General features: G+C 41.3%; 1 protein-coding gene across 7 annotated transcripts in view; it reads right to left on the bottom strand.

The window, feature by feature from the left end:
• Positions 1–22,691, bottom strand: part of SORCS2 (sortilin related VPS10 domain containing receptor 2) — a 767,814-nt gene that overhangs the window by 519,618 nt on the left and 225,505 nt on the right. For all 7 annotated transcript variants that reach the window (XM_039541213.1, XM_039541219.1, XM_039541216.1 and 4 more), the window contains one exon: positions 5,531–5,598. In XM_039541213.1, coding sequence (XP_039397147.1) covers positions 5,531–5,598 — 68 coding nt within the window. The remainder of the gene's footprint in view (positions 1–5,530; positions 5,599–22,691) is intronic.

The raw sequence follows: 22,691 nt of genomic DNA, 5'->3' as shown, positions 1-22,691 counted from the left end.
TACAATCTGAGTATATTCACTTATTAACTCCTGTTTACAGAAAACTAGATTTATGTCCAAACCACAAAGTTCAGTTCCAGTTTCAAACCCCCTGCTCCAAGCTCCTATTTCAGCTGCATTCCAGAAACATAAGTTGATTGTTAAATCAACAGCCAACTCTTTCTAAGGCTACTTCTAAGCATTTTCCTCATGGGGTACTTCATCCTGGTTTTAAAAGGCACACTATCTTGTAAATCCATTGCATGAAAGCAGAGGGAAAGGCCTGATTTCTTCTCACACTAGTTTTATGATGATATAACTCCACTGATTACAGTATAGTTACACCTCATTTACATGTGTTCAAGCAGAATCAGGCCTAAAGCAATTATCTTAAATAACAGCATTATCTGAGGCATGTTTAATGTTTATGTTGAAAGTGCAGGGTCTCAATGGGTAATTTTGAAAGAGTCTTGTCTGAGAGATAAATTTACTCAGAGAGTATTTATCACTGGTTCACAATCAAGCTGGAAGGGCAAATAAAGTGGAGTCCCATAGGGATCTATCCTGGATCTGGTTCTATTCAATGTATCATCATAAATTATCTGGATAAATTATCTGGATAATCTATGGATCAGGGGTTCTCAAACTTGGTTCACAGCTTGTTCAGGGTAAGCCCCTGGCGGGCCACAAGATGCTTTGTTTGTCCACTGGTACGGGTGCCCGCAGCTCCCATTGGCTGGAAATGGTGAACTGCAGCCACTGGGAGCTGCGAGCAGCCATACCTGCGGACACTGAGGTAAACAAAGCATCTCACGGCCTGAACAAGCTGCGAACCAAGTTTGGGAACTCCTGGCATAGATAATACCAAGATGGGAGGGGTTGCTAGCATTTTGGAGGACAAGATTAGAATTCAAAATGATCTTGACAATCTGGAGAAATGGTCTGAAATAAATCAGATGAAATTTAATACGGACAAATGCAATGCACTCCACTTGAGAAGGAACAAGTACTTGCACAAATACAGAATGGGAAATGACTGCCTAGAAAGGAGTACTGCAGAAAAGCTTTGGGGGATTATAGTGGATCACAAACTAAACATGAGTTAGTTTGTAATCCACTATATAAGATGTAATACTGTTGCAAAAAAAGCAAACATTATTCTGGGACAGATCAGAAGAAGTGCTGTAAGCAAGATATGAGAAGTAATTCTTCCACTCGACTCAGCACTGATAAGTCTTCACCTGGAGTACTGCATCCAGTGTGGGCACCACATTTGGGGAAAGATGTGGAGAAATTGGAGAATATCCAGTGGAGAGCAAAAAAAATTATAAAAAAGTTTGCAAAACATGATCTACAAGGAAATATGGCAAAAATTGGGTTTGTTTAGTCTGGAGAAGAGAAGACAGAGGGGGACAAGATAACAGTCTTCAAGTACGTACAACAGGGGTGGCCAAACTTTTTGGCCTGAGGGCGACATCAGGGTTGCGAAACTGTATGGAGGGGCGGGTAGGGAAGGCTGTGCCTCCCCAAACAGCATGGCTCTCGCCCCCTATCTGCCGCCTCCCATTTCCCGTCCCTTGACTGCCCCCATCAGAACCCCTGACCCATCCAACCCGCACTGCTCCCTGTCCCGACTGCCCCGACCCCTATCCACACCCTCAGGGACTCCCATGCCTATCCAACCGCTCCCTGCTCCCTGTCCTGACTGCCCCCCGGGACCTCCTGCCTCTTATCCAACCCAACCACCCCCCACCCCCTTACCATGCTGCTCAGAGCACCAGGAATGGCAGCCGCGCCACCCAGCTGGAGCCAGCCACGCCGCTGCGCAGTCTAGAGCACCGGGGCAGGCCGTCAGCTCTTGCAGCCGCGCTGCCCGACAGGAGCTCGCAGCCCCACTGCCCAGAGCACTGGTGACATGGTGAGCTAAGGCTGTGGGGGATGGGGAACAGCGGGGGGAGGGGCCGGGGGCTAGCCTCCCCAGCTGGGAGCTCAAGGGCCGGGCAGGATGGTCCCGTGGGCCATATTTTGCCCACCTCTGACATCAATGTTGCGATAAAGAGAAGGGTGATATATTGTTCTTATCCATTGAGGACAGGATAAGAAGTAATGGCTTAAGAAGGGCTTAAATTGCAGCAGGGGAGATTTAGGTTAGACTTTAGGAAAAACATCCTAGCTAACCATAAGAGTAGTTAAGCACTGGAACAAATTACCTAGGGAGGTTGTGGAATCTCCATCATTGGAGGTTTTTAAGAACAGGTTGGACAAACACCTGTCAGGGATGTCCTACTGACGTCCTTTCCAGTCCAACATTTCTATGATTATACTGAATTACAGTTAGCAAACTAGACATATACCACAAACATTACATAGGCCACCAGTATATAACAGGAAGACAATATGTGGTTAGGACTATCCGAATAAATGATTTTTCAATTCAGTGGCTACACTGAAAAATCTTTAAAAAAATAAAATTCCAAAACTGAAATTTTGGGGGGGGGGTTAATCTCCTTTCATTATCTTTTCAAATGGGAGGGTGCACTTTTAAAAATATATATATAATTAAGGGCGTGTTTACATGGCAGGTTACTGTGTGGTAAGCTAGGGTGTGACTCTACAGTACGCAAGCTTGCCACACAGTAACATCCCAGATGGACACTGCTATAGCGCAGTGAAAATCCCAGAATGTGGGAGTGCTGGTACACTACAGATTTACACCCTGGCTTGCCACGCTATAACTGGCTGTATAAACAAGCCCTGAGTTGCCCAATGAGACTTGAAATGTTTTGTTTCAAAAGTGTCCAAACAAACAATTTTGACTTTTTTTTTTATTTTTGCCAAAACATTGCTGGCAAAACATGATTTGCCAATTTCAACCTGAATTTGCAAATAGTTTCTTCATTTTTCTGAGAGTAAATAAATCAAGGAAAAAAATTCACCCAGCTCTAATCCCAATTTTCATTTGGTTGTATTCTCTCATCGAGGTGCTGTGCAAAGATTTAAAAGAAAAATTACCCATCCCACAAGTAGGGAGTTTTAAATGGCAATTCCAAATTAACTGTCATAGCCCTTAAAGGGCCAATCCTGAAAGATTCTGAGTGCCCTCCACTCCCACGAGGGGTCCGTGGGAACCAAGGCCACTCTGCAGAAGATGGCCAGATCAGGCTCATATTCTTCAATTTTCACATTCAAAGGTGCTAGTTATCACATACCTGGTATGAAGTAAAGGTGTAGTATTTACCCTTATGTGATATGTACAGTATTGGAGCAAGAGGTTCGGGCAGACTGTTCTTCAGCCACTGGCACAAATATTGGGTGGTGCAGGGCTACTCCACTGTATGGGAAACCTGGGCAGATTAAGAGGACACAGACTCCTCCAACCAGCACAGCCAGCCTACTTCACAAGTGGGTGTGGAGCCAGGCCAGACCATAGATCTTGCCTTCTTCTGACTCCTTTTGGGGTGCTGTGCACCTGTGACGCCATATATAAGGAGCAAGCCCTGCACTCCCCTGAGTTCAAGGACTGCAATTGTGGCTTCCCCTGGCATGAGCTACATAACATGAGGAATACTCCATAGAGGTCTTTAGGTGGTTAGAGTTTGCAACAATCTGGGTTCCATACCTGTCCCTAATGAAGATACTATATTCTCTGGTTGCAGATTTCTGGAACCAAAGTCCTCTGGCTGTGTCAGAAATTCACATTCCTTGAAATTTTGTTGTTTCCTTCCCTCATTGCTTGTGTTGACTATCTAGTTATCTAGTAAGGCTCAGGAAAATGTCTCCAGCTAGAAATTACAAATAGCATTGTTCCTACATTATCTGCAGGGATCCTAATTTTCCAGGATAAAAAAACCAAAATTCTCTGATTAAAAAAAACCATAAAAATCCATGTTTTTCTGCAATTACAATGAAATGCTGAACTTTAGTTTCCCTAGCCAAAATATTAGTTGAACACCGTGTTTTATTGATATATTTACCATTTTAAGCAAGTTCACAGCCTACCAGTGCCATCAATCATTATAATAAAATAAAATTAATAGAATTGCAATTTGCGTTTCTTACCAAATAATTCTATGTCTGTATTCTATATTTTCGGGTGGGGGGGCGATTTAACTGCATTAAAAAAAAAGCAAAAATTGCTTTTATATTAACATTATTCACTTTCTGAGTCTTGGAAGCCGAAGTGAAATTTGAGATGCATTAAAACATGAACTCCTATACACTGTTGAGTAACCTCTATATGCCGGAAGCCGTTTATTGGAGGATGTTTAGCTATGTAAATTTAAAGCACATTCAAAAATCAACCACAAGAGGGGGAGGTTGCGCATATTGAATAAGTGACTCTGATACTTTCAATAAAATTTTGTTAATATATGTATTTATTTTTTCACAAAGTGTGAAAACTAAACATTCTCTGTAAAAACGCAAATTCCACGTTTTTCTGTGACAAATGGATTTCTGGGGTCCCTGATTATCAGTAATATAGGAAACACTTCTATATTTAAAATGCATGTGATCTATGCATATGACATGAGTATTCTGTTGAAAACCCTTCTTCATGAATGGAACAGCAGGGTGTACAAAGTATATCTAGAAACACAGGACAAACATATTTTTATGACTTTGAATGTACAATATGCAGCTTGTTATTCAGTACCAAAGCACTTAAATGAAAGATTTTCCAATAGGAAGTATGATTTATTTTTTTTAAATACACACATTAAAGTGCACCCATCACTTCAACTGGATATTTGACAACAGTTCACCTGAGAAAAAAAACAGCACTTCAGCAGAAAACAGCATGGAAAATTAATAATCCTACATCTGTCGCTGGTGCCCTTAAAAAGGAAAATATTGATCTTGATCAATGGGGTTGTACTGGTGTAACAGAGAATTTAACTGGTTCCATATCTGTGTCTGAAACCCTAAAAAAATCTCTGTGTGCACGTCAGAGTGTGAGCGTGTACGTGCGCAAGAGACAAAGTTGACAAAGTCATTGGTAAATCTTGCTTAAATGAAAAATTATTTTAAAAGTTACATTTAAAATACTACAAGTTTCCAAACATCAGAAGACACAACACAATCTGGACAGGCTCCAAGTTACAACCAGAAAGATATACCACACCTACAATAATTTACTAACCTAAATACAGAGCTGAACAGCAAAAGCTACTAGCAATTAAAATAATGACTACATTAAGTACCCTTAACTTTGGTGCAAAACTTCTAAGGTTAAAAAAAGGAGGAGGAGGAGAATTGGGTCCTGACGCCAACTTACAATTAGAATTCTGTTTTTCTTTAAAATGTGGCCTCGGAAAGATAACCTATCCTCTAATGTTGTTTATTTCCACTGCACAAATTGTTAATCCCCTTTCAAGTTCTTCTTCACTCAACCACAGTCCATAAAAAAGATGCAAGTCTGGGCAACCCTATATCTGGCACAGAGTCAGCAATTCAACCCATTAGGAAACCTCAAAAGATAAAAGGAAGCAAGAAGCCGTCCTACTTTGGCCAGCATAGGAACAAGGGATATAGGAAAAGGTTGTGTACTTACCTCCACAAAGAGCTCTCCAGCACCTTCCCCATGTCAGTATGGTAATACTTGGTAAGGATCAGAATCACCTACACAGAGAGAGAGTAAAAATCAATAGAGATATATGAGCTAAAATAAAAAAAAACAATAGAGCATTTTCAGAGCTGTTCTGATCTGGATATTAAGATTAGTTTCATGAACCATTGGAGAGAGCAGGCCTTGTGGGGTTGGGACATGGGGCAGTAGTAAATCTTCTGTAAATATCTCCATTTTGCAAAACTTTCCTGTTTTTTGTTTGTTTGTTTTTTGTTGTTGTTTTTTTTGGGGGGGTAGGGAGGCGGGATGAGGACGGACAGAGATTATCACATAAATTCCCCTCAGCTCCCAAACTACAAGGTCCAATCAGTTTGAATGACTTTCACAGCAGGAAGAGCTGAGTTAGTCCCAAGTCCTAATTTACAATGCAGCTGTCTTGGCTTCTATGGACATGAATTTATCTTATCCAAAGTGTTAAACAATGTTACTGGATCTCATCCAGAAAGAGGCGCTTTGGTCTTCTGTGCAAGACCAAAAACAAGCACTGAAATATGTCATCTTACTACTTTTCTAGAAGAAGTGGCTGTTTTCCAAGAGAGCACTGTGCTGTCTGTGTTACTCACCTGTGTTACCAAAACTCAAAAAGTTAACACATTGAAAAATAAGGTTTTCAGTCTAGAGAGAAAACCCAGTAACAAGAAGTATGTTTTGTTCTCTCGCAATCTATTTGCAAAGTAAGATAAACTCATTAGCCAAGTAGGGTGAAGTGCTAGTCCACAACTCTTGCATGGTGCTGGCTGTTACATTTTAGATTTACATCACTTAAATAAAATTTCCTTTCACTCACTGCCAGTCCATATTAGTTCATCTTACCCCAGTTACCATGGCAACCCTACAGAGGTAAAATTGGAAGAACCTCTGGTTCCTTGCACAGCTGTTAGCTTGGTTAATGCGGGGTCAACATCAGTCATCTCCAACAGTTTGGAGCATGATTTTATATAGCTATCACTAGCTTTGTTCCTAAACACCAGATGAAATCTTTTAAACAGAAATTTTAGCCATTCGGTTTGATTATCAAAAGTAATTAGTACATTGGTACAGCATTTATGCAACATTTCAGAATGTAGGTTGCTGTGCCCTAGAGATTATGAATGAAGGAAGACTCTACAATTTCAGACCATTTGCATTATTTATATAGTGCCATAGATGTACAGGGCACTATGCAAAATGGAGGCAGTTTGGATCTCACTCCCTGTGGTGTAATATTACTGAATTCAATAGAGTTACTTTTGGATTTATACTGATACAAAAAACTGCAGAATCAGATCTTAATTCGCTAAAATATAGTAAAGATTTCACACTGTTTAAAGACAGCACAATCTAAAGGCCACTGTGTTCTATTGCATTGTATTGGTGTTTGGTATAGAAACATAAAAGCTAGGAGGCATCTTTTAAAAGAGTGTATAATTTTAAAAAAAATTGTTTAGTTCTAATAGATACAACATGACTTACAAAAACAAGAGAAAGAATCATGACCCGAGACTTCTCAGGAAACTAACCATCAAGAGAGCGATCTACTGCACAAACTCCTGGCTCCAGCTCCAGGCATGTTCCAATCACATCAGCTATTTATTCTGTTGCTAGTGGTCTTACTACAGGTTTGCTGGCAATTCAGTCTGGGTAGAGAGGAGGAAACTGCACTATCAGATACAAGTGCCCATTGGCTCAGCTTATTAAGGGAGACTGTTTGAGCCAGCCTCTCTTCAACCAATAGGTGTCTGTTCAGATTCCAGAAATCTACCCAGAGGATTTTTATGGGCCCTGAGAATATAATTTTGGCCCATCAGACCAGAGGAAAGATAATTAGAAAATACAAAAAGTAATATTCTGTATTACTTTATGTTTCATTACATTTGCCTAACCAGAGCAATGAATTTTAATTGTATTAAACCAACACTTTGTATCCCTGTGCATCCCATATGTGTAATTTTAAAATTACTGCTGATTCTCATTGATGCTGCAATGTATCATGGAGTCATCATCTGCCATGATCAAGCAAGAAACTTTATTCTTTAATTAGGCTGCCCGGATATCACATGTAGAAAAGCTCACTAGCTTGTGATAATTTTAAATAGCTCAGCTGTGCCCTTTTCTCTTAACCCTTATGGACAACACTGCAAGACATCCCCCAAATAGACAAAGCCTGTCACACAGCATTGTCAAATCCTTCTTCAGAATACAGGGCTTTCAAATGGAAGGGTTCAAACAAGAGACTCCACTGTACCCACCACTTTGCTGACTGTCAGCAATTCACCTAATCAAGAAAGCCAGTGTACAGAGCATATCTGACAACCATTCATTCAGTGTAATTGTAAATTGTATTCTGTAGCAGTCATCTGTAGTAAAGGAATGCCTCACTGAGGTACCTATTCTGCAGTCCAGTTCTGATCCACAAATAGCGAGTTATAGCACTGATGAACATATGTCAATGTTGTCTTCTTCAATGGGGCTGGTAAATTATTTAAAAATGAAGACACCTACACAGCATCAGAAATGAAGTTATGAAAAATGACTGAGTGGCTAGACAAAGCCACAGCCATCTTTGGACCTCCAGCAATCTAAAAACACTGAGGCATAGGTTGTCGGAGAGGCTGACAGCAATTTCAATTATGCCGAAGCATTTCATCCCAGCATCTGAAAAAACATAGGTCAGCTATTCTACAATCATCCTTCAATGTAATCCTCTTTATTGCAGTCATCTTTTCATGCTACTGAAACAAATATCCTACCAACCACAGTTGTATTTGATCTCAGAAAATTAATGAATGAATCCAAACATTTACAGGAATCTCTTTAAAAAATTCCAGAGCTAAGTCTGTTTGGACCTTAGGAATTCCACATCTCATTTAGAAGAGTGGGTTCCTAATATACTGTGCAGCCATTTTATTTCATTTCATTTCAGTGGGACTTTTTAATTATAAAGCATTTTGCAGGTTGGATAGTAGCCAAATATTTGTACGTGCTGCTTCCCTAGTGAGTGGTAGAGCTGCCTCTGAGCAAAGAGGCTTGTGGCGCAAAGGCAATGAAGAAATAGGGCCCAATTCGTCTCCAGATTATATTATATTAAATCATGGGTAATGCCAAATAATTTTATTAAACAGGGATAGGGGAGAATTAGGCTAAACAGGTTCTCTATTTGAATTAAATTCGTTCAACTTGTTTAGCTACTTGCAACCATTTTACCTCATACATCCCCCAGAACCCAGGGACTGGCTCAGAGAAAGAGGCAGTTACCGTGGCGTTTCAAAGTGCCAGGAATGTGTGCCATGGCTTGTGGAGTGCTCCTGGACAAATGTTCCTAGGAAACACACCCCTTTCTCTCTTCCCTCCACACACCTACCCACATTTCTTTTTGGTCTTTCTTCTCCCACGTTCCCCACAATTCGCATCATTAACCCCACTGTCATTGTGCCTGAGACTGCCAAAACGAAACCAAAAACTTTAAAGAAGCCATGAAACTTTACAAAAAAGGTAAATGCAAATAAAAAAAATTAGCCAAAAGTAAGAACAAATACCGATATCAAGACAGTTGGGTATCAACAGATGTCCAGTACCCTCCATTACTGGACATCTGTCGGTTCCAGCCATCACCGTAATAGAGTAGCCAATTATCTAATTTCTGAAAACCAAACACTACAGCAGGAGAGCCGGAACCTCCCCATTCCCTAGCTCTTCCCCTGAGGCCTGACCCCATCGCTCTCTCCCCCCATTCCTCCTTGCTTGATCCTGTCCACCGCCCTCCCACCAGCTGGACTCCCTCTGCTCCAGGACTAGCCTGCCTGCCCACGAGATGTAGGTAGGAGGTGGTCCCAGCTAAGCAGGGGCTGGCATTGGTTGATGACCCAGCACCTCCTTCCTTGTCCCCCCCATCCATGGTAACTGGTCTTTTGGTGTCTGGTCAGTACATGTGACCAGACACTGTACTGGTCCTCTTTCAACTGGACTTTCCAGTTGAAAACTGGACACCTGGCAACCCTACGCTGTACCGCAGTGGCTTTCTGATTACACAGTTGCTTCTTGTTCTCAAGTCTGCTTCATGTGGCCAAAGGAGCTATATGGAATATCTGACCCTCCTGATTTCTCTCCAATGCCACTTGCTTCCAGGAACATTTGAAAAAGCAGCAACCACGTTTTCCAGTTTGCCAGGGTCCCTTCCTTTCTGTGGGATTCAGGTGGCTTCATTTGCTCCACTTTTACCAAAGATTCAGTTTCTTCTGACACCATGTAATAAGGGTGTGGTACACAGGAATTAACACCTAAAACACAATGTCTGGATGGCATCAGATCCCTGACCCACACAGGCATCCTATCCCATAACATGCCAGATTTGGCTCAGAGCATCATGGAAGTAAATAACGCATTCAATGGTCTCTGTGCTGTCCAGTGAGAACTAACCTAACCAACACAGGAGCGCTGGTAAGAAAATGTTCTTTATTCTCTGGTCCCAGCTTGTCACATGACATGGATCAGGGTTAGAAAAGTTTATACCCCTGTCATGAGCAGGTGCAGGAATAGCTACTGTTTTCTGCATCCTAACTTCCACCTCAACACTGGAGTTCCTTATTCAAATCAACAGGCTCCACAGTCTACAGTTGTCCAATATCTGCGCATATTATGCTGAGGTTTTTGCCATCATTCCTCAGCTATCTAAGGGCTTGTCTGCACAAGGACATCCATGAAAACTAATCCAAATTAACGAAAAGTGTGAATTTTGATGTGGATTAAACAAACATTGAATCTCTGTATGGACATTCTAATTCAGAATTACAGTGGTTTTAATTCAGTTCATTTTAATTCACTTTGGAAGTGAATTTGGTTTATCTTAATTCACTGTGAATTAAGTGAATTTGGAAATTAATTAAGAAAACAACAAATTAAGCCAACTTTAATTCTGAATAACAGCAACCACACAGAAATTTAATGTGGTTTAACTAACCCACTTCAAATTCATACCTTTAATTAATTCAGGTAAGAATCAATGAATCATAGAAGAATGGGGTTGGAAGAGACCTCAGGAGATCATCTAATCCAACCCCCTGCTCAAAGCAGGACCAACCCCAACTAAATCATCCCAGCCAGGGCTTTGTCAAGCCGGGCCTTAAAAATCTCCAAGGATGGAAATTCCACCACCTCCCTAGGTAACCCATTCCAGTGCTTCACCACCCTCCTAGTGAAATAGTGTTTCCTAATATCCAACCCATTGCTTCTTGTTCTGTCATCTGCCACCACTGAGAACAGCCAAGCTCCATCCTCTTTGGAAACCCCCTTCAGGTAGTTGAAGGCTGCTATCAAATCCCCCCTCAATCTTCTCTTCTGCAGACTAAATAAGACCAGTTCCCTCAGCCTCTCCTCGTAAGTTATGGGCCCCCTAATCATTTTTGTTGCCCTCTGCTGGATTCTCTCCAATTTGTCGACATCCCTTCTGTTGTGGGGGGACCAAAACTGGACGCAATACTCCAGGTGTGGCCTTACCAGTGCCAAATAGAGGGGAATAATCACTTCTATTGATCTGCTGACAATGCTCCTACTAATGCAGCCCAATATACTGTTAGCCTTCTTGGCAACAAGGATACACTGTTGCCTCGTACCCAGCTTCTTGTCCATTGTAATCCCCAGGTCCTTTTCTGCAGAACTGCTGCTTAGCCAGTTGGTCCCCAGCCTGTAACGGTGCATGGGATTCTTCCTTCCTAAGTGCCGCACTGTGCTCTTGTCCTTGTTGAATCTCATCAGATTGTTTTTGGCCCAATCCTCCAATTTGTCTATGTCACTCTGGACTCTATCCCTACCTTCCAGCATATCTACCTCTCCCCCCAGCTTAGTGTCATCTGTGAACTTGATTAGGGTGCAATTCATCCCATCATCCAGATCATTAATAAATAATTATTTATTAATCATTAATTTTCCTGAATGTCCCCATATAGACAAGCCCTTAGAATTAACCCATAACAGACTTTGGGCATTAGCCTTTTTTTTTAACTATCCTAATTTTAACTGTCTAGCCTACTCAGCTTTCCATTCTGGTCCAAAAAGAGATCAAAATATTGCCTTGGTATGAAAATCTCAAATGTGCTAAAATTTCCTTTTCTCAAGCAACCTGTAAACTCTTTTTAGATGTTTACATATTTGTTGTAGCATTACAAGTTCTTGAGGGAGTTTCCCTAGAAGTAGGTTTCAGAGAATAAATTTCCAAAACACGAAGTGTGATTTTTTTCTTTTTCCTCTTGATCCCAAACATTATTTTTTAACATAGCACCTGGCTTGATTGTAGTAAAACAAAGTTTTGAATTAGGAGACCATCTATTTTTGTATCTCAAAGAATGTATTCCCAAATGGACTGAGTGTCTCTACAGAGGCTAATCCATTGTTAAAACACTCTCTCTCATTCCCAATGAAAATTCAAGATCATCTAGCAAAGCTGATGTTTTGTATTTGTATTTACAAATGCTTTTACTCTTCCCTAGATACTCCAATAGTCCAATATTGAAGCTTAGTGGGTACCTTGAACACTGATTGTTTGTAGACACAGTTTACCAAAGACAGAATCCTATCTTGCAGCTTCCCTATTACTTCCAGTCATGTGACTGAACCACCCAACAGTACAACGTAACATTTGGAAAATTTAAATACATTTCTGGTCTGGGTCACTGAATCCTCTTTAAAGCAAGCAAGGTTATATTATATTAATTATATTATATTATATTATAGCTAAGATCTTAGTTTTGAAAAGTAACATAATGCAGGACATATGGAAACATTTATAGAGGATACTGTAACCTGGGAAGAATGCTCATCTGATTTAGAAATATTGGCAAATACATCCATATTTCCCTGCACAGCTGCTTATCTATCACCAGAATCGGAGTTAATCATCATGCCCAGTTGACATGGGGTTAACCACGACTTGTCCCCCCCTTTACTCTGACTACAAAATTACATTTAACATCATATTAGTTAACTTGACTCCTCAAGCCCACTGAGGCTGCAGGTGCTTTACTAGCTGATTCTAATGCAAGATCAATGCCTAAATCTTTAATCTCATTAATCTTGAAACGGGAAAATTATTTAGTACTTTGCACCTCTGGGGGGCTGCTGCTGCTGCTGCTATTACCTGAATTTGGTTTTTTACAGATATGAAGACCTACTATAATAGCATATGACCTATTTGAAAGGGATAATAATAATGCCTAGCTCTTATACATCAATTTTACTCTGTGGATCTCAAAGCATTTTACAAAATAAGTGCAGTATCATTTCCCCCATTATATGGATGAGGAAACTGAGGCACAGGGAGGTGAAATGACTTGCCCAAGGACACCCAGCAGGTCAGTGGCAGAGCTGGGAAGAGAACCCAGGGTTTGAGTCCCAGTCCAATGCTCTGTCGAGTAGGCCATGATGCCTTTCACAGGGGAGTTGAAAGGATAACTACATGAGAAACTGTGAGGTGCTCAAATACTATGGCAATATGAGCCATATAAATATATTAGATAGACCGACTAGGATACTGGTCTGGAAGTCTGGTCTGGAAAGCAAAGCCTTGGGCAATGCCTAGCCAAATAACTGAACACTACAGAAATGGTCTGAGTTGACTGTCCTCTTTCCTCCTCCTTTCTCCTTGCCGTCTCCTACTTTCTTTATTTAATTTAATCTTCCATTTCCTTCACCGTTCCATAATATTTCCTTGGTTTAAAAAAACTGTTTTCATTTCCGCAGGAGTGTGATACTCTGCTCCTGTTCAGGCATGTGAAAGGATATGCTAGGGCTCAGCTTCTGGGAGTCTCTATCCACTTTGGGCCACTCTGATCTTGCTTACAGCAAGAAAAATTAGGACTAACTTCAGTGAAGTTAATGGAGCTTAACTGGTATAAGAGATCAGCACCAGCCCCTTTGGGAGGTGCAAAGTACTTTTAACTTTCCGCATTATTTCTGAAGCAGCTGAAATCAAGTATCTACGTCATTGGAAAGGGTGTAGGAGGGCAAATGGGCCAGAAGAGTATTAGAAAGGGCTTGGGAGCATTTGCAAAAAGTGGTTAGCAGCCAAATACATCAGAAAAAACACTGGAAAGAGCCAGGGGAGCGCTGGAGAGGTCTCTACATTCAAAGCCAAACCTGAAGTTTTCTAATCTGAGTGTACAGAGTTTTTTGGCTGCCTCCAGTCTTCCCTCATAGTTAACCTCACCCCACTCTGTCCTAAGTGTCACTTTAACAGTCCAGAGCCACCATAATTAAGTGGAATCACACCATATCTGATAGGAGATATGCCCATATTCACTAAGGTGCTATGTAGTTTGGATAGCTACCAACCATATTCTGTCACACAAGGACTACATTCTACCTCAGCCACTTTCCAGAATTTTAGTGCAATTGGATATCTTAAAGCCAAGTTTCAAGATACTCACAAGTTCCAATTGTAAAGCTCCAATGCATTTTTCAAACTGACCTCCAGATCAAGGAGATACAAGCAGAAAAGTATGCCAGGCCTTCATTAATCATATACATATTTCACTATAATAAAGAATTAAGATTGCAACAAACTCTTTGGAGGCAGTCTCTTGTATTTCAGCATTTGCCAGGCTATCATTAAGGCTGCAATGCAGTTTCAGAGAAGCCTCTTAATGGAGCTATTCCCATCGGGCCTGAAATTTTACATACTTGATCCCTTCCCAAAAGTGCCCAAAATTATTTTAGAAATATTTTAGAGAGCTTTTAAAAATGTTATTGAGACTATTCATTTTCATCCCTTTGTCTGTAAAGGTCGTTGCGCTGGTCTAATAGCATAGAGCACAGCAGAAGAGAAAAATTAAAACTAATTCATAGCCCCTTGGAAACAAATGTTCTAGAAGAGTTGTGATACGTATATGGCCCATGATCACAGAATCCGAGCATCTCACAATCTTTAATGTAGTCCTCTTTAACACCCCTGTGAAGTAGAGCAGTGCTATTAACCCCATTTTACAAATGGTAATGGAGGCACAAAGGGTATGTCTACACTGCAATTAGACACCCACGGCTGGCCTGCGCCAGCTGACTCAGATCCACAGGGCTCAGGCTAAGGGGCTGTTTAATTGTGGTGTAGATGTTCAGGTTCGGGCTGAAGCCTGAGCTCTAAGATCCTGCAAGTTGGGAGGGTCCAAGAGCTTGGGGTGCAGCTGAAGCCAGAACATCTATGCAGCAATTAAACAGCCCCTTAACCTGAGCGCCGCGAGCCCAAGTCAACTGGAACAGGCCAGCCACAGGTGACTAACTGCAATATAGACATACCCAAAGAGACGAAGCAACTTGCCCAGGGTAACACAAGAGGTCAGGGGCAGGGAGAGCAGGGATGAGACAAGTTTAGAATTCTCATCTTTCAGGATCTTCCAGGAGTAGAAGAAAACTATGTCCCCCACTGAGAAGCTAGCGCTCTCCTTTTTGAAGAGCACAAACCTCCCAGGCCCAATTCTATTCTCACTTCAGTTCTACACCACTGACTTAAATGGAGTTATTCCTGATTTATGCAGCACTATGCCCACCAAGTTTTAATCCTACAGTGTTTATGAGGTATGGCACCTTAATACATGTCACTGGTGCAGGATGAAACACGACCCATCCTTGGCTTCAAGTCAATTTACTTTTGGGGCAGGGGGTCGGAGGTGAGTGGGAGGAGCCAATAAATGTTTTGTGTTTTAAATCAACTTGTTACAACAACAACAACAACAAAAGTGAGCAACTCCAAAAAGCCAAAGCTTTGGAGTAGTAGCTGTAGTCCTGCCAGAAATGGATGAGTGGACATAGTACAGGTGAAGTGGCCCAAGAAGCATAAATGCAATTTAATTACATGATTATCACTATTCAATTGGTGGGCTTTTTTCCTCCCACCTCCCCAAGCATTTATTTTGAGCCTGATCCAAAGTCCATTGAAGTTAATGGGAATCTAAACAAAGCCATAACTAGCAGCCTGGAAGATGCAGGAAATCTGAAGAGGTTAAAAGTGAATCTGACCCTGAAAAAGTTCTTTAAAAGCAAAAAGAAATCATTGCTGACAAAACCAAAAATTCCCAAAGGTCTCCAAGATTTGATGTGTCTTACATGCAACAAATGCAACCAATGCTATATTTTTTAAATAAAAACAGAACTTCACAGTTTGTGACTTAATGACATTGCAGTTCATAAGGGACTTCTAAGCATACCCTACAGAAACCAGGTCAGAGATAATTCCATTTAATGATACGGGTTGCTGTACCCTGAAGATAGACCTATAAATTTGCTTCTGAAGATCAGTCTACTCAACAAACATCCATTGCCAGATACGCGACTGTTGTAACAACAAACCGGAGAAGATGGATGGAAAGACCCCACTAGAAATTATCGCAGCTCCACAGACATGAATAAACAAGAAAATTTCATCCACACCAAAACTAAAATCTTATATTTTGCAAAAGTTCTGTCAAGACTACAGATATTAAAAAAAATGCACATGCCTAGAATAATGTCCAACTTCTTTAGTCTCAACACTTCAAGAGAAATATATTCTTTGCTCATTATGATTGAAAATTCAAGCATATCTATCTTTAGGGCTGCACTCCTGTTTCCTAAAATTAAGGGTGCATCAATACAAATCTTGTAAATCTTGTGATAGTGCTATAAATTCTACAGCTGATTTCACATGATAGGTGGCAATGCACATCACGGTGTTGGAAAGCAGAATCAAAGTCTTAGAGGAAGAGGCGTCCAGAATGGTTAGCTAAAATATCTAGTCACCTTAAGGCAAGATGGACGGTCTAGTAGTTAGTAATTGAATCCCAAGACGGAGTCAGGTTGTGTCCTGGTTTCCATTCTCAGCTCTTTCATGCAGCCTCGGACAGACAAGTCATTTAGGCCAAGATTTTCAAACATAGGTGCCTGAGTTAGACACTTAAATCCATATCCAAGTGCCAGTGAACATCTCTGAAAATAATCAGGCTCCTTATTTAGCTAACCTACATATAATATCGAAGAGTCAAATTTTAGTGACCTACATTTGAAGATTTAAGTAAGTTACATGCAAAGTCATATATAAATTCCATAGACCAAAATAAAGAGATATCGTTCTAATTCAGAGTTTCTCAAACTCTGCATTCCTCTCCTAAGCACAGAAAGAATTCTGAGATCTCCCAAAAGTCAGTATTTTCTGAGACCAAGGACTAAGAGAGGAGACACAAGTTCTTTGCTGGAAAAATACTGGGAGACAATAGTGCATTTATTCCTCCACACAAGGCAGCTTGCTGGAGTTTTCTTCAGATGGTTTGTCACTGTGGTCACAACAAATGAAGAATAATTGGCACCTATTGATGGTTTAGCCCTGTCATGTACAAATAATGGAACACACATGCTTTTTTCTCCTCTTCTTCTCAATTTTCCCTGAGATTTCTTGAATCACCTCCTCCCTCCCCCTAGGAAATGAATGGAGTCTCCCCTAGGCACACCAACCTCACAAATGGTGAAATAACTGTTCTAACTCAGCTCTGCTTTAATCTGGTTTTCAAACAGTTCTACACATGTAGCAAAAATGCCTTTATGATTACTACAAGAGCATATACATCAAAATGACTGAAGCTTTCCTTTGAAGATTTGAAAGGAGAGAATACCATGTGCAAGAACAAGCTTAGTTACTTAACACCAAATAGCTTTGAATTTTATAGAAATAAAAGAACTGGTATGTCCTGAATGAAAGAGCACTCTTAAAGCAGTAAGAGGGGTTTTAATGTGAGTGTAAGACCAGGAGGTATTTAGAATTCAACACATAAAAACATGATTTCAGATCTGTATTTACAGGCTGCTCAGTTCCGAGATCCATCCTCTTAAATTGAATGGATTTCTGCACATAAAGACACTGATTCTGCATTTACCAGGGAAAGAAATCATGTTTCCTACTTATTAAAGGCCGCCCTGGGCCCAGAGAGGTTGAAAGGTCTTTTTAGTCTCTGCAGACAGCAATTTAACTCAAATGACAGCTTTTTCCCCTTAAATCATTAAAAGTATGACAAATGCTATCTAGAATGTTCTATCCCTAGGGAAGAAGGGGCAACCCATGTCATTCATCAACAATCATTCTGACTGACTAAGTCATGAAAATGAGAGGCTTCAAGGGAGGCTGCAGTCCACTCCCATGTGAGATGAAGAATGGCTGCAACATGGGAGCTAAAGGCAGCCAAAGGTTTATAATGGGAAAAAATGTGTGTAACCTCTTTGGGGTTTACAGAGCATGGCCCCTTTAATTTTTTTTTCTGGGGGCGGGGCGGAATGAGAAAAAAGGAGGGAAACTCCAGGGGGTGGCTCAGAAGCTCAGAGGGAGAGAGAGGCAGGAGCCCGCAGGCCCTCACAAAGGAAGCAGCAGAGAACCTGCCTGGAGCCTGGGGACACCCCAGGACAGGAGCCCAGAGCAGCACTGTGCCAGGGAGGAACTGCCCGAGAAGGACAGGCTGGAGCTGGACCCAGTATCACGGCTGCCCAGAGCTGCATGGGGCTGTGAGTACTGGGGCTTGTGACTCTGCATTGGGAACAAGGAGGAAGGTTGCTAGATAGTTAAGTGAGGAGGTTAGGGTGACCAGATGTCCCGATTTTATAGGGACAGTCCCGATTTTTGGGTCTTTTCCTTATATAGGCTCCTATTACCCCCCACCCCATCCCGATTTTTCATTACTTGCTGTCTGATCGCCCTAGGGGAAGTGGTCGCTCTGTGGGGCTTTGCAGAGAGCGGCAGAAGAGGGCACCGGAGGGGTTTGTTGGGGGAAAGTTCACTGGCGCCGAAGATGATCAGGAGCACCCAAGACTCACCACTGGACTGGAACTTTGCTCAGGACTCCTGAACTCTGTGTGCAGACACATTGCTCAGTGTCTGCCCTTCCAGACTGTGCTACCGCTGGGCCCGTGGGGCCTTGGTTTGGATGCAACCCTGTTTTACTGCTCCCCCTATATTTCCCCTTGTTGTATTTCTCCTCTCATCCCTCTGGAAAGAAATATTTCCCTTTCTTGCATCCATTGTACTTTTCCTGTGGTGTGCGTGTTCGCTCTGGGGAGGTGCCCCTAGGGTGAAAGGGATTTTTCCTGTTGCATTCCTGCATGCGCCTTCTCTTCGCCAGAGCTGCCGGCAGAGCAGACTCCATCTTGGCCACGAGGGCGCTAAAGTTACATATGGGAGCCTTCAGAATTCCATGTGAGCAATGGAAACTCTCCATGAACAAGATATTATAAGAGCTAGTCTAAGCTAGTGCGCCAGGGAAGATAAAATACAGTCCCAAACTATAGTTCAGTTCTTTGGGACTGATCCAACTCCAATTGTCAATGAATCAAGCTGTTTAGGTTTTCTATTCTGGCCATAGATAATACCATTGGGAGCACGGACTCTCCAATTTCACAGTCACTAACTTTAATATATCCTGGTATTTGGTTGTAGCCACGTTGCTGCGTTCTATGTTCCCTGTCCCCAATGTAACAGACGTTAAAGATCAATCCAGGGCTGTGTGCAACTTACTGATATGCACAAAAACTGCCACATTTACTAATTGCATATCCAATTCATTGTTTTATTAAACGGTTTAAATACCATGAGTAATAGCAAGGTGTTAGAATAAAATGTGATTGTGACTATCTAAAATTAAAGCTTTCAAACAGCACCATTAATTTTCGTAAGAAGGGTCTATTCATACACACACACAATATAATAGATCCGCTCCTCTGGATCTTTAATTAGTCACCATATTGCTCTGCAGTGACTCTGCTGACTGTTTCTCATTGACAGATCATGGAGAGTATCTCATCCGACTCATCTGGAAGGGCAAGTCTGTTATCATGTGAGGTCTTGAAGCAAAGTAAAGGGGAAAATGTAGAGGGATTAGTGGGACTTTAGGACAGCATGTTTCAAGAGAACCACCTTTGTGCTGCTTAAAAAATTGTATTTTAAGTAAAAGAAAAACAGCACTAAAAGGTCATTAAATAAAAATAATTGTTTCTGGCTAGAGTTCTCTTATCCCAAGATTTTAAAACCAAATTCCAAACCCTGAAAGAAGATCTTTCTAAAGGATTTGCTAATGCAACCTTAATTCTATTGCTGTGCTTTATGATGCTGTATTAAAGTCCTCCTAGAAAATAATGATCACATCACCTAAATAAATTCATCTGTTCTATGTCTAAATCCACAGTGAATCCATACGTGTCAAGGAAACAAACAAAGGTGTTAAGTGAATCTGCAGATAAAATAGTTTCTCTCCTGAAACCAACTAAAGCAGGAGGATGACAGGGTTTGAGGAAATTAACATTTTGCTTCCTAGTGGGCTTGCTTCCCACCAGTGGCTCCATTTCAGTGCTGGTTGAGTGATATATATATATATGAAAAGACCATAAAATACTTTGGGATCTTTCAAGATGAAAGATGCTTTAAAGAAATGTAAGTTCTTATTATTCTCACTATGTACCAGAGGGCCAAGGTTATTCCTACATTATTTCATCATATTTTGTACAAAATCCCTACAGTTGCTCCTAGGTTTAGCCTCCAAGAAGCCAGCATGATATTTTGAATTTAAAGAAAGCTTAGTTTTGACATTTTGCACCACACCACAAAGTAATGTAGCAACAAAATATTTTATAAGTGAAATGTAAACAAACATCAACCATTGTACTATCGTTTAATAATGGCTTACAAAACCATATTTGCAACATTTGTAACATATCAACAATACAGCTATTACAATGTCTTCGATTTTTTACATTATAAGCAAACAATAGATATCCTGGTTTTCACTGCAGTATGATGAGTCCAGAGAGGACAGCATATAACCACCCTTTGCTTCCAATCATTGACTCTACAATATCTAATTCACTTTCATGACATAATACATACTTCACATATAGAATACTGTTGGCTTCAATTTTCATCATGATTTTTTTATATATATTGTATCTTCAAAACTGCACCTATTTACCACAGTTTATGGATTTAAAAAACCCTAATGGAAGAGCTCAACCCCCCACCCACTTAGCCATTATGAATGTATCCATTTATTAAAATAATAGCAATACCTTGCTTTTATAGATCACTTCTCATCAGTAAATCTCAAAACGCTTTACAAAGTCAGTATCATTATCCCCATTTTATAGATGGAGACATGGAGGCACAGAGTAGTGAAGTGACTTGCCCGAGATCACTCAGGAGATCAGTGGCAGAGCTGGGTCTCCTGAATCCCAGTCCAGTGTTCCACCCAGTAAGGACACTGCCTTCAAACACCTGAACCCATTTTCCCAGATGGTGTCATCTTTCAGATATGCAATCCAATTTTCAGATATACAGTAGAACCTCAGAGTTACAGACACCTTAGGAATGGTGGTTGTCCGTAACACTCATGTGTTCCGTAACTCTGACGTCCATAACTTCAGCCACATGAGGGATTGTCAGGGCTCCAAGCGGGGGAGGTGGGATTCGGGGCATCTGACCCTTGCGGCACCAGAGCTCCTGGCAGGGGGCTCAGGGCTTCTGCCCCTTGGGAACACACTGTTTTATACCTGGGGGCGGGGAGCACTGGGAATTGGGGCTTCAGCCACACATCTCCGCTTCCAGTTTCAGCCTTATGGGGGGCACCGGGGATCTGGGCTTCAGCCCCATGGTGGGCGCCAGGGCTCAGGGCTCCATTTCGGCTTCGCTCCCAGCTTCCGGGGGTGTGTGCACCAGGGCTTGGGGCTTTAGCTATGGGGGGGTGTGCTGGGGATGAAACTGGCACTCCCCTTGTAGCTAAAGCCCAGAGGCCAGGAATGGAGTCACGGGGCCCCAGCACTCCCCCCGGTGTAAAGCCCTGAGCCCTGGTGCTCCCGAGGTTCAGAAACCCCTCAACCCGCTGGAGCCCTGACCTCCCCTCCCCCATGCAACCCCCTGTGGCTGAAGCCACGAGCCCCAGGGCTAAAGCCCCGAGGCAGTACAGTATTTGCCTTTTTTTTTTTTTTTTGGTCTGCGCTGCTGCCTGATTGAGGACTTCCAGTTCCACAGGGTGTCGACTGATAAGTCTCTAACTCTGGTGTTGGTATCTTTGAGGTTCTGCTGTACAATATCATTATGATCACAAGTGTAGAACTAATGTTCTGACCACTTATGATCATAACAATATTGTAAATTAGGAGGTGAGTGGAGAGTGGATTTGGTATGGTCTAGAAGGCATATTCTAACTGAATGTTTACATTTTAGCCTATGCAATTTTCGTGCAGAGTGACAGTGAGAAACACTTTCACTTCCCCTCCTAAGCGTTGTTGTGTAGTGTTCCGTGTGTGGAATAGCCACTGAACATTAGTGATAGATGAGTTATCTATATGCATAGTCAAGTGTGCTTTGGATCCTTTTGAATGAAAAGCTATATGGAAATGTAACCTATTATTAATAGCAATATATTAATGTCCTGTCACTTTAGAGTCTAAAAAATAAGATATTGCAGTTTGCCTCTTATTCACATTTATATGAATGAAAGGAAAGGGAAAGAAAGGTAATGGCAGAATGGCTCATTTTGACAAAGTACCCTGTAGCAACCATATCAATTAGGTTTGCATAGATCTCCAAGTGTGAGCCAGTTAATGAAACACTGATCATTTTCCTCAAGTCTAACTTAGACATGTTAATTAAAAATTAGAGGAAATCATCATAATATAAAATGAGTTCAGTGAGTATAAAAATACCTACCAGACACGACTCTGTACAAGAGACTTCTTTTCAAGCACTAATTAAAATGGATATTTCTGCACATGCGAGTCTTTCCAATGAAATGCAAATAATAGTGTGAGTTTAACATTTAATGATTTCTCTGTTAAAGAGAAAGCTTTCATTCAAGAATGCTATAATTTACTCCAAATAGGATCCAATCATCATGTTTACAGGCTCTTTTTCTCCCCACATTTTCTTTTCCGGTCAGCCATGCAACTGGTAATTTAAGATTTAAATTTTGACTGCTTAAAGACCTTAATCTGCTCTATCCCACCGTCCTCGAACAACAGTTGATCTAGTTTGAAATCTATCACAGCTGACAGCATGCACTGGTGCCATCAGAGGACAAACATTTAGGGATAAAGCTTCACCCGATAACTCTGGAAGATTCCC

Source organism: Mauremys reevesii, linkage group 5 (genome assembly GCF_016161935.1).
Source record: "Mauremys reevesii isolate NIE-2019 linkage group 5, ASM1616193v1, whole genome shotgun sequence".
NCBI lineage: Eukaryota > Metazoa > Chordata > Testudines > Geoemydidae > Mauremys > Mauremys reevesii.
This window is presented reverse-complemented; position numbering and strand designations above follow the sequence as displayed.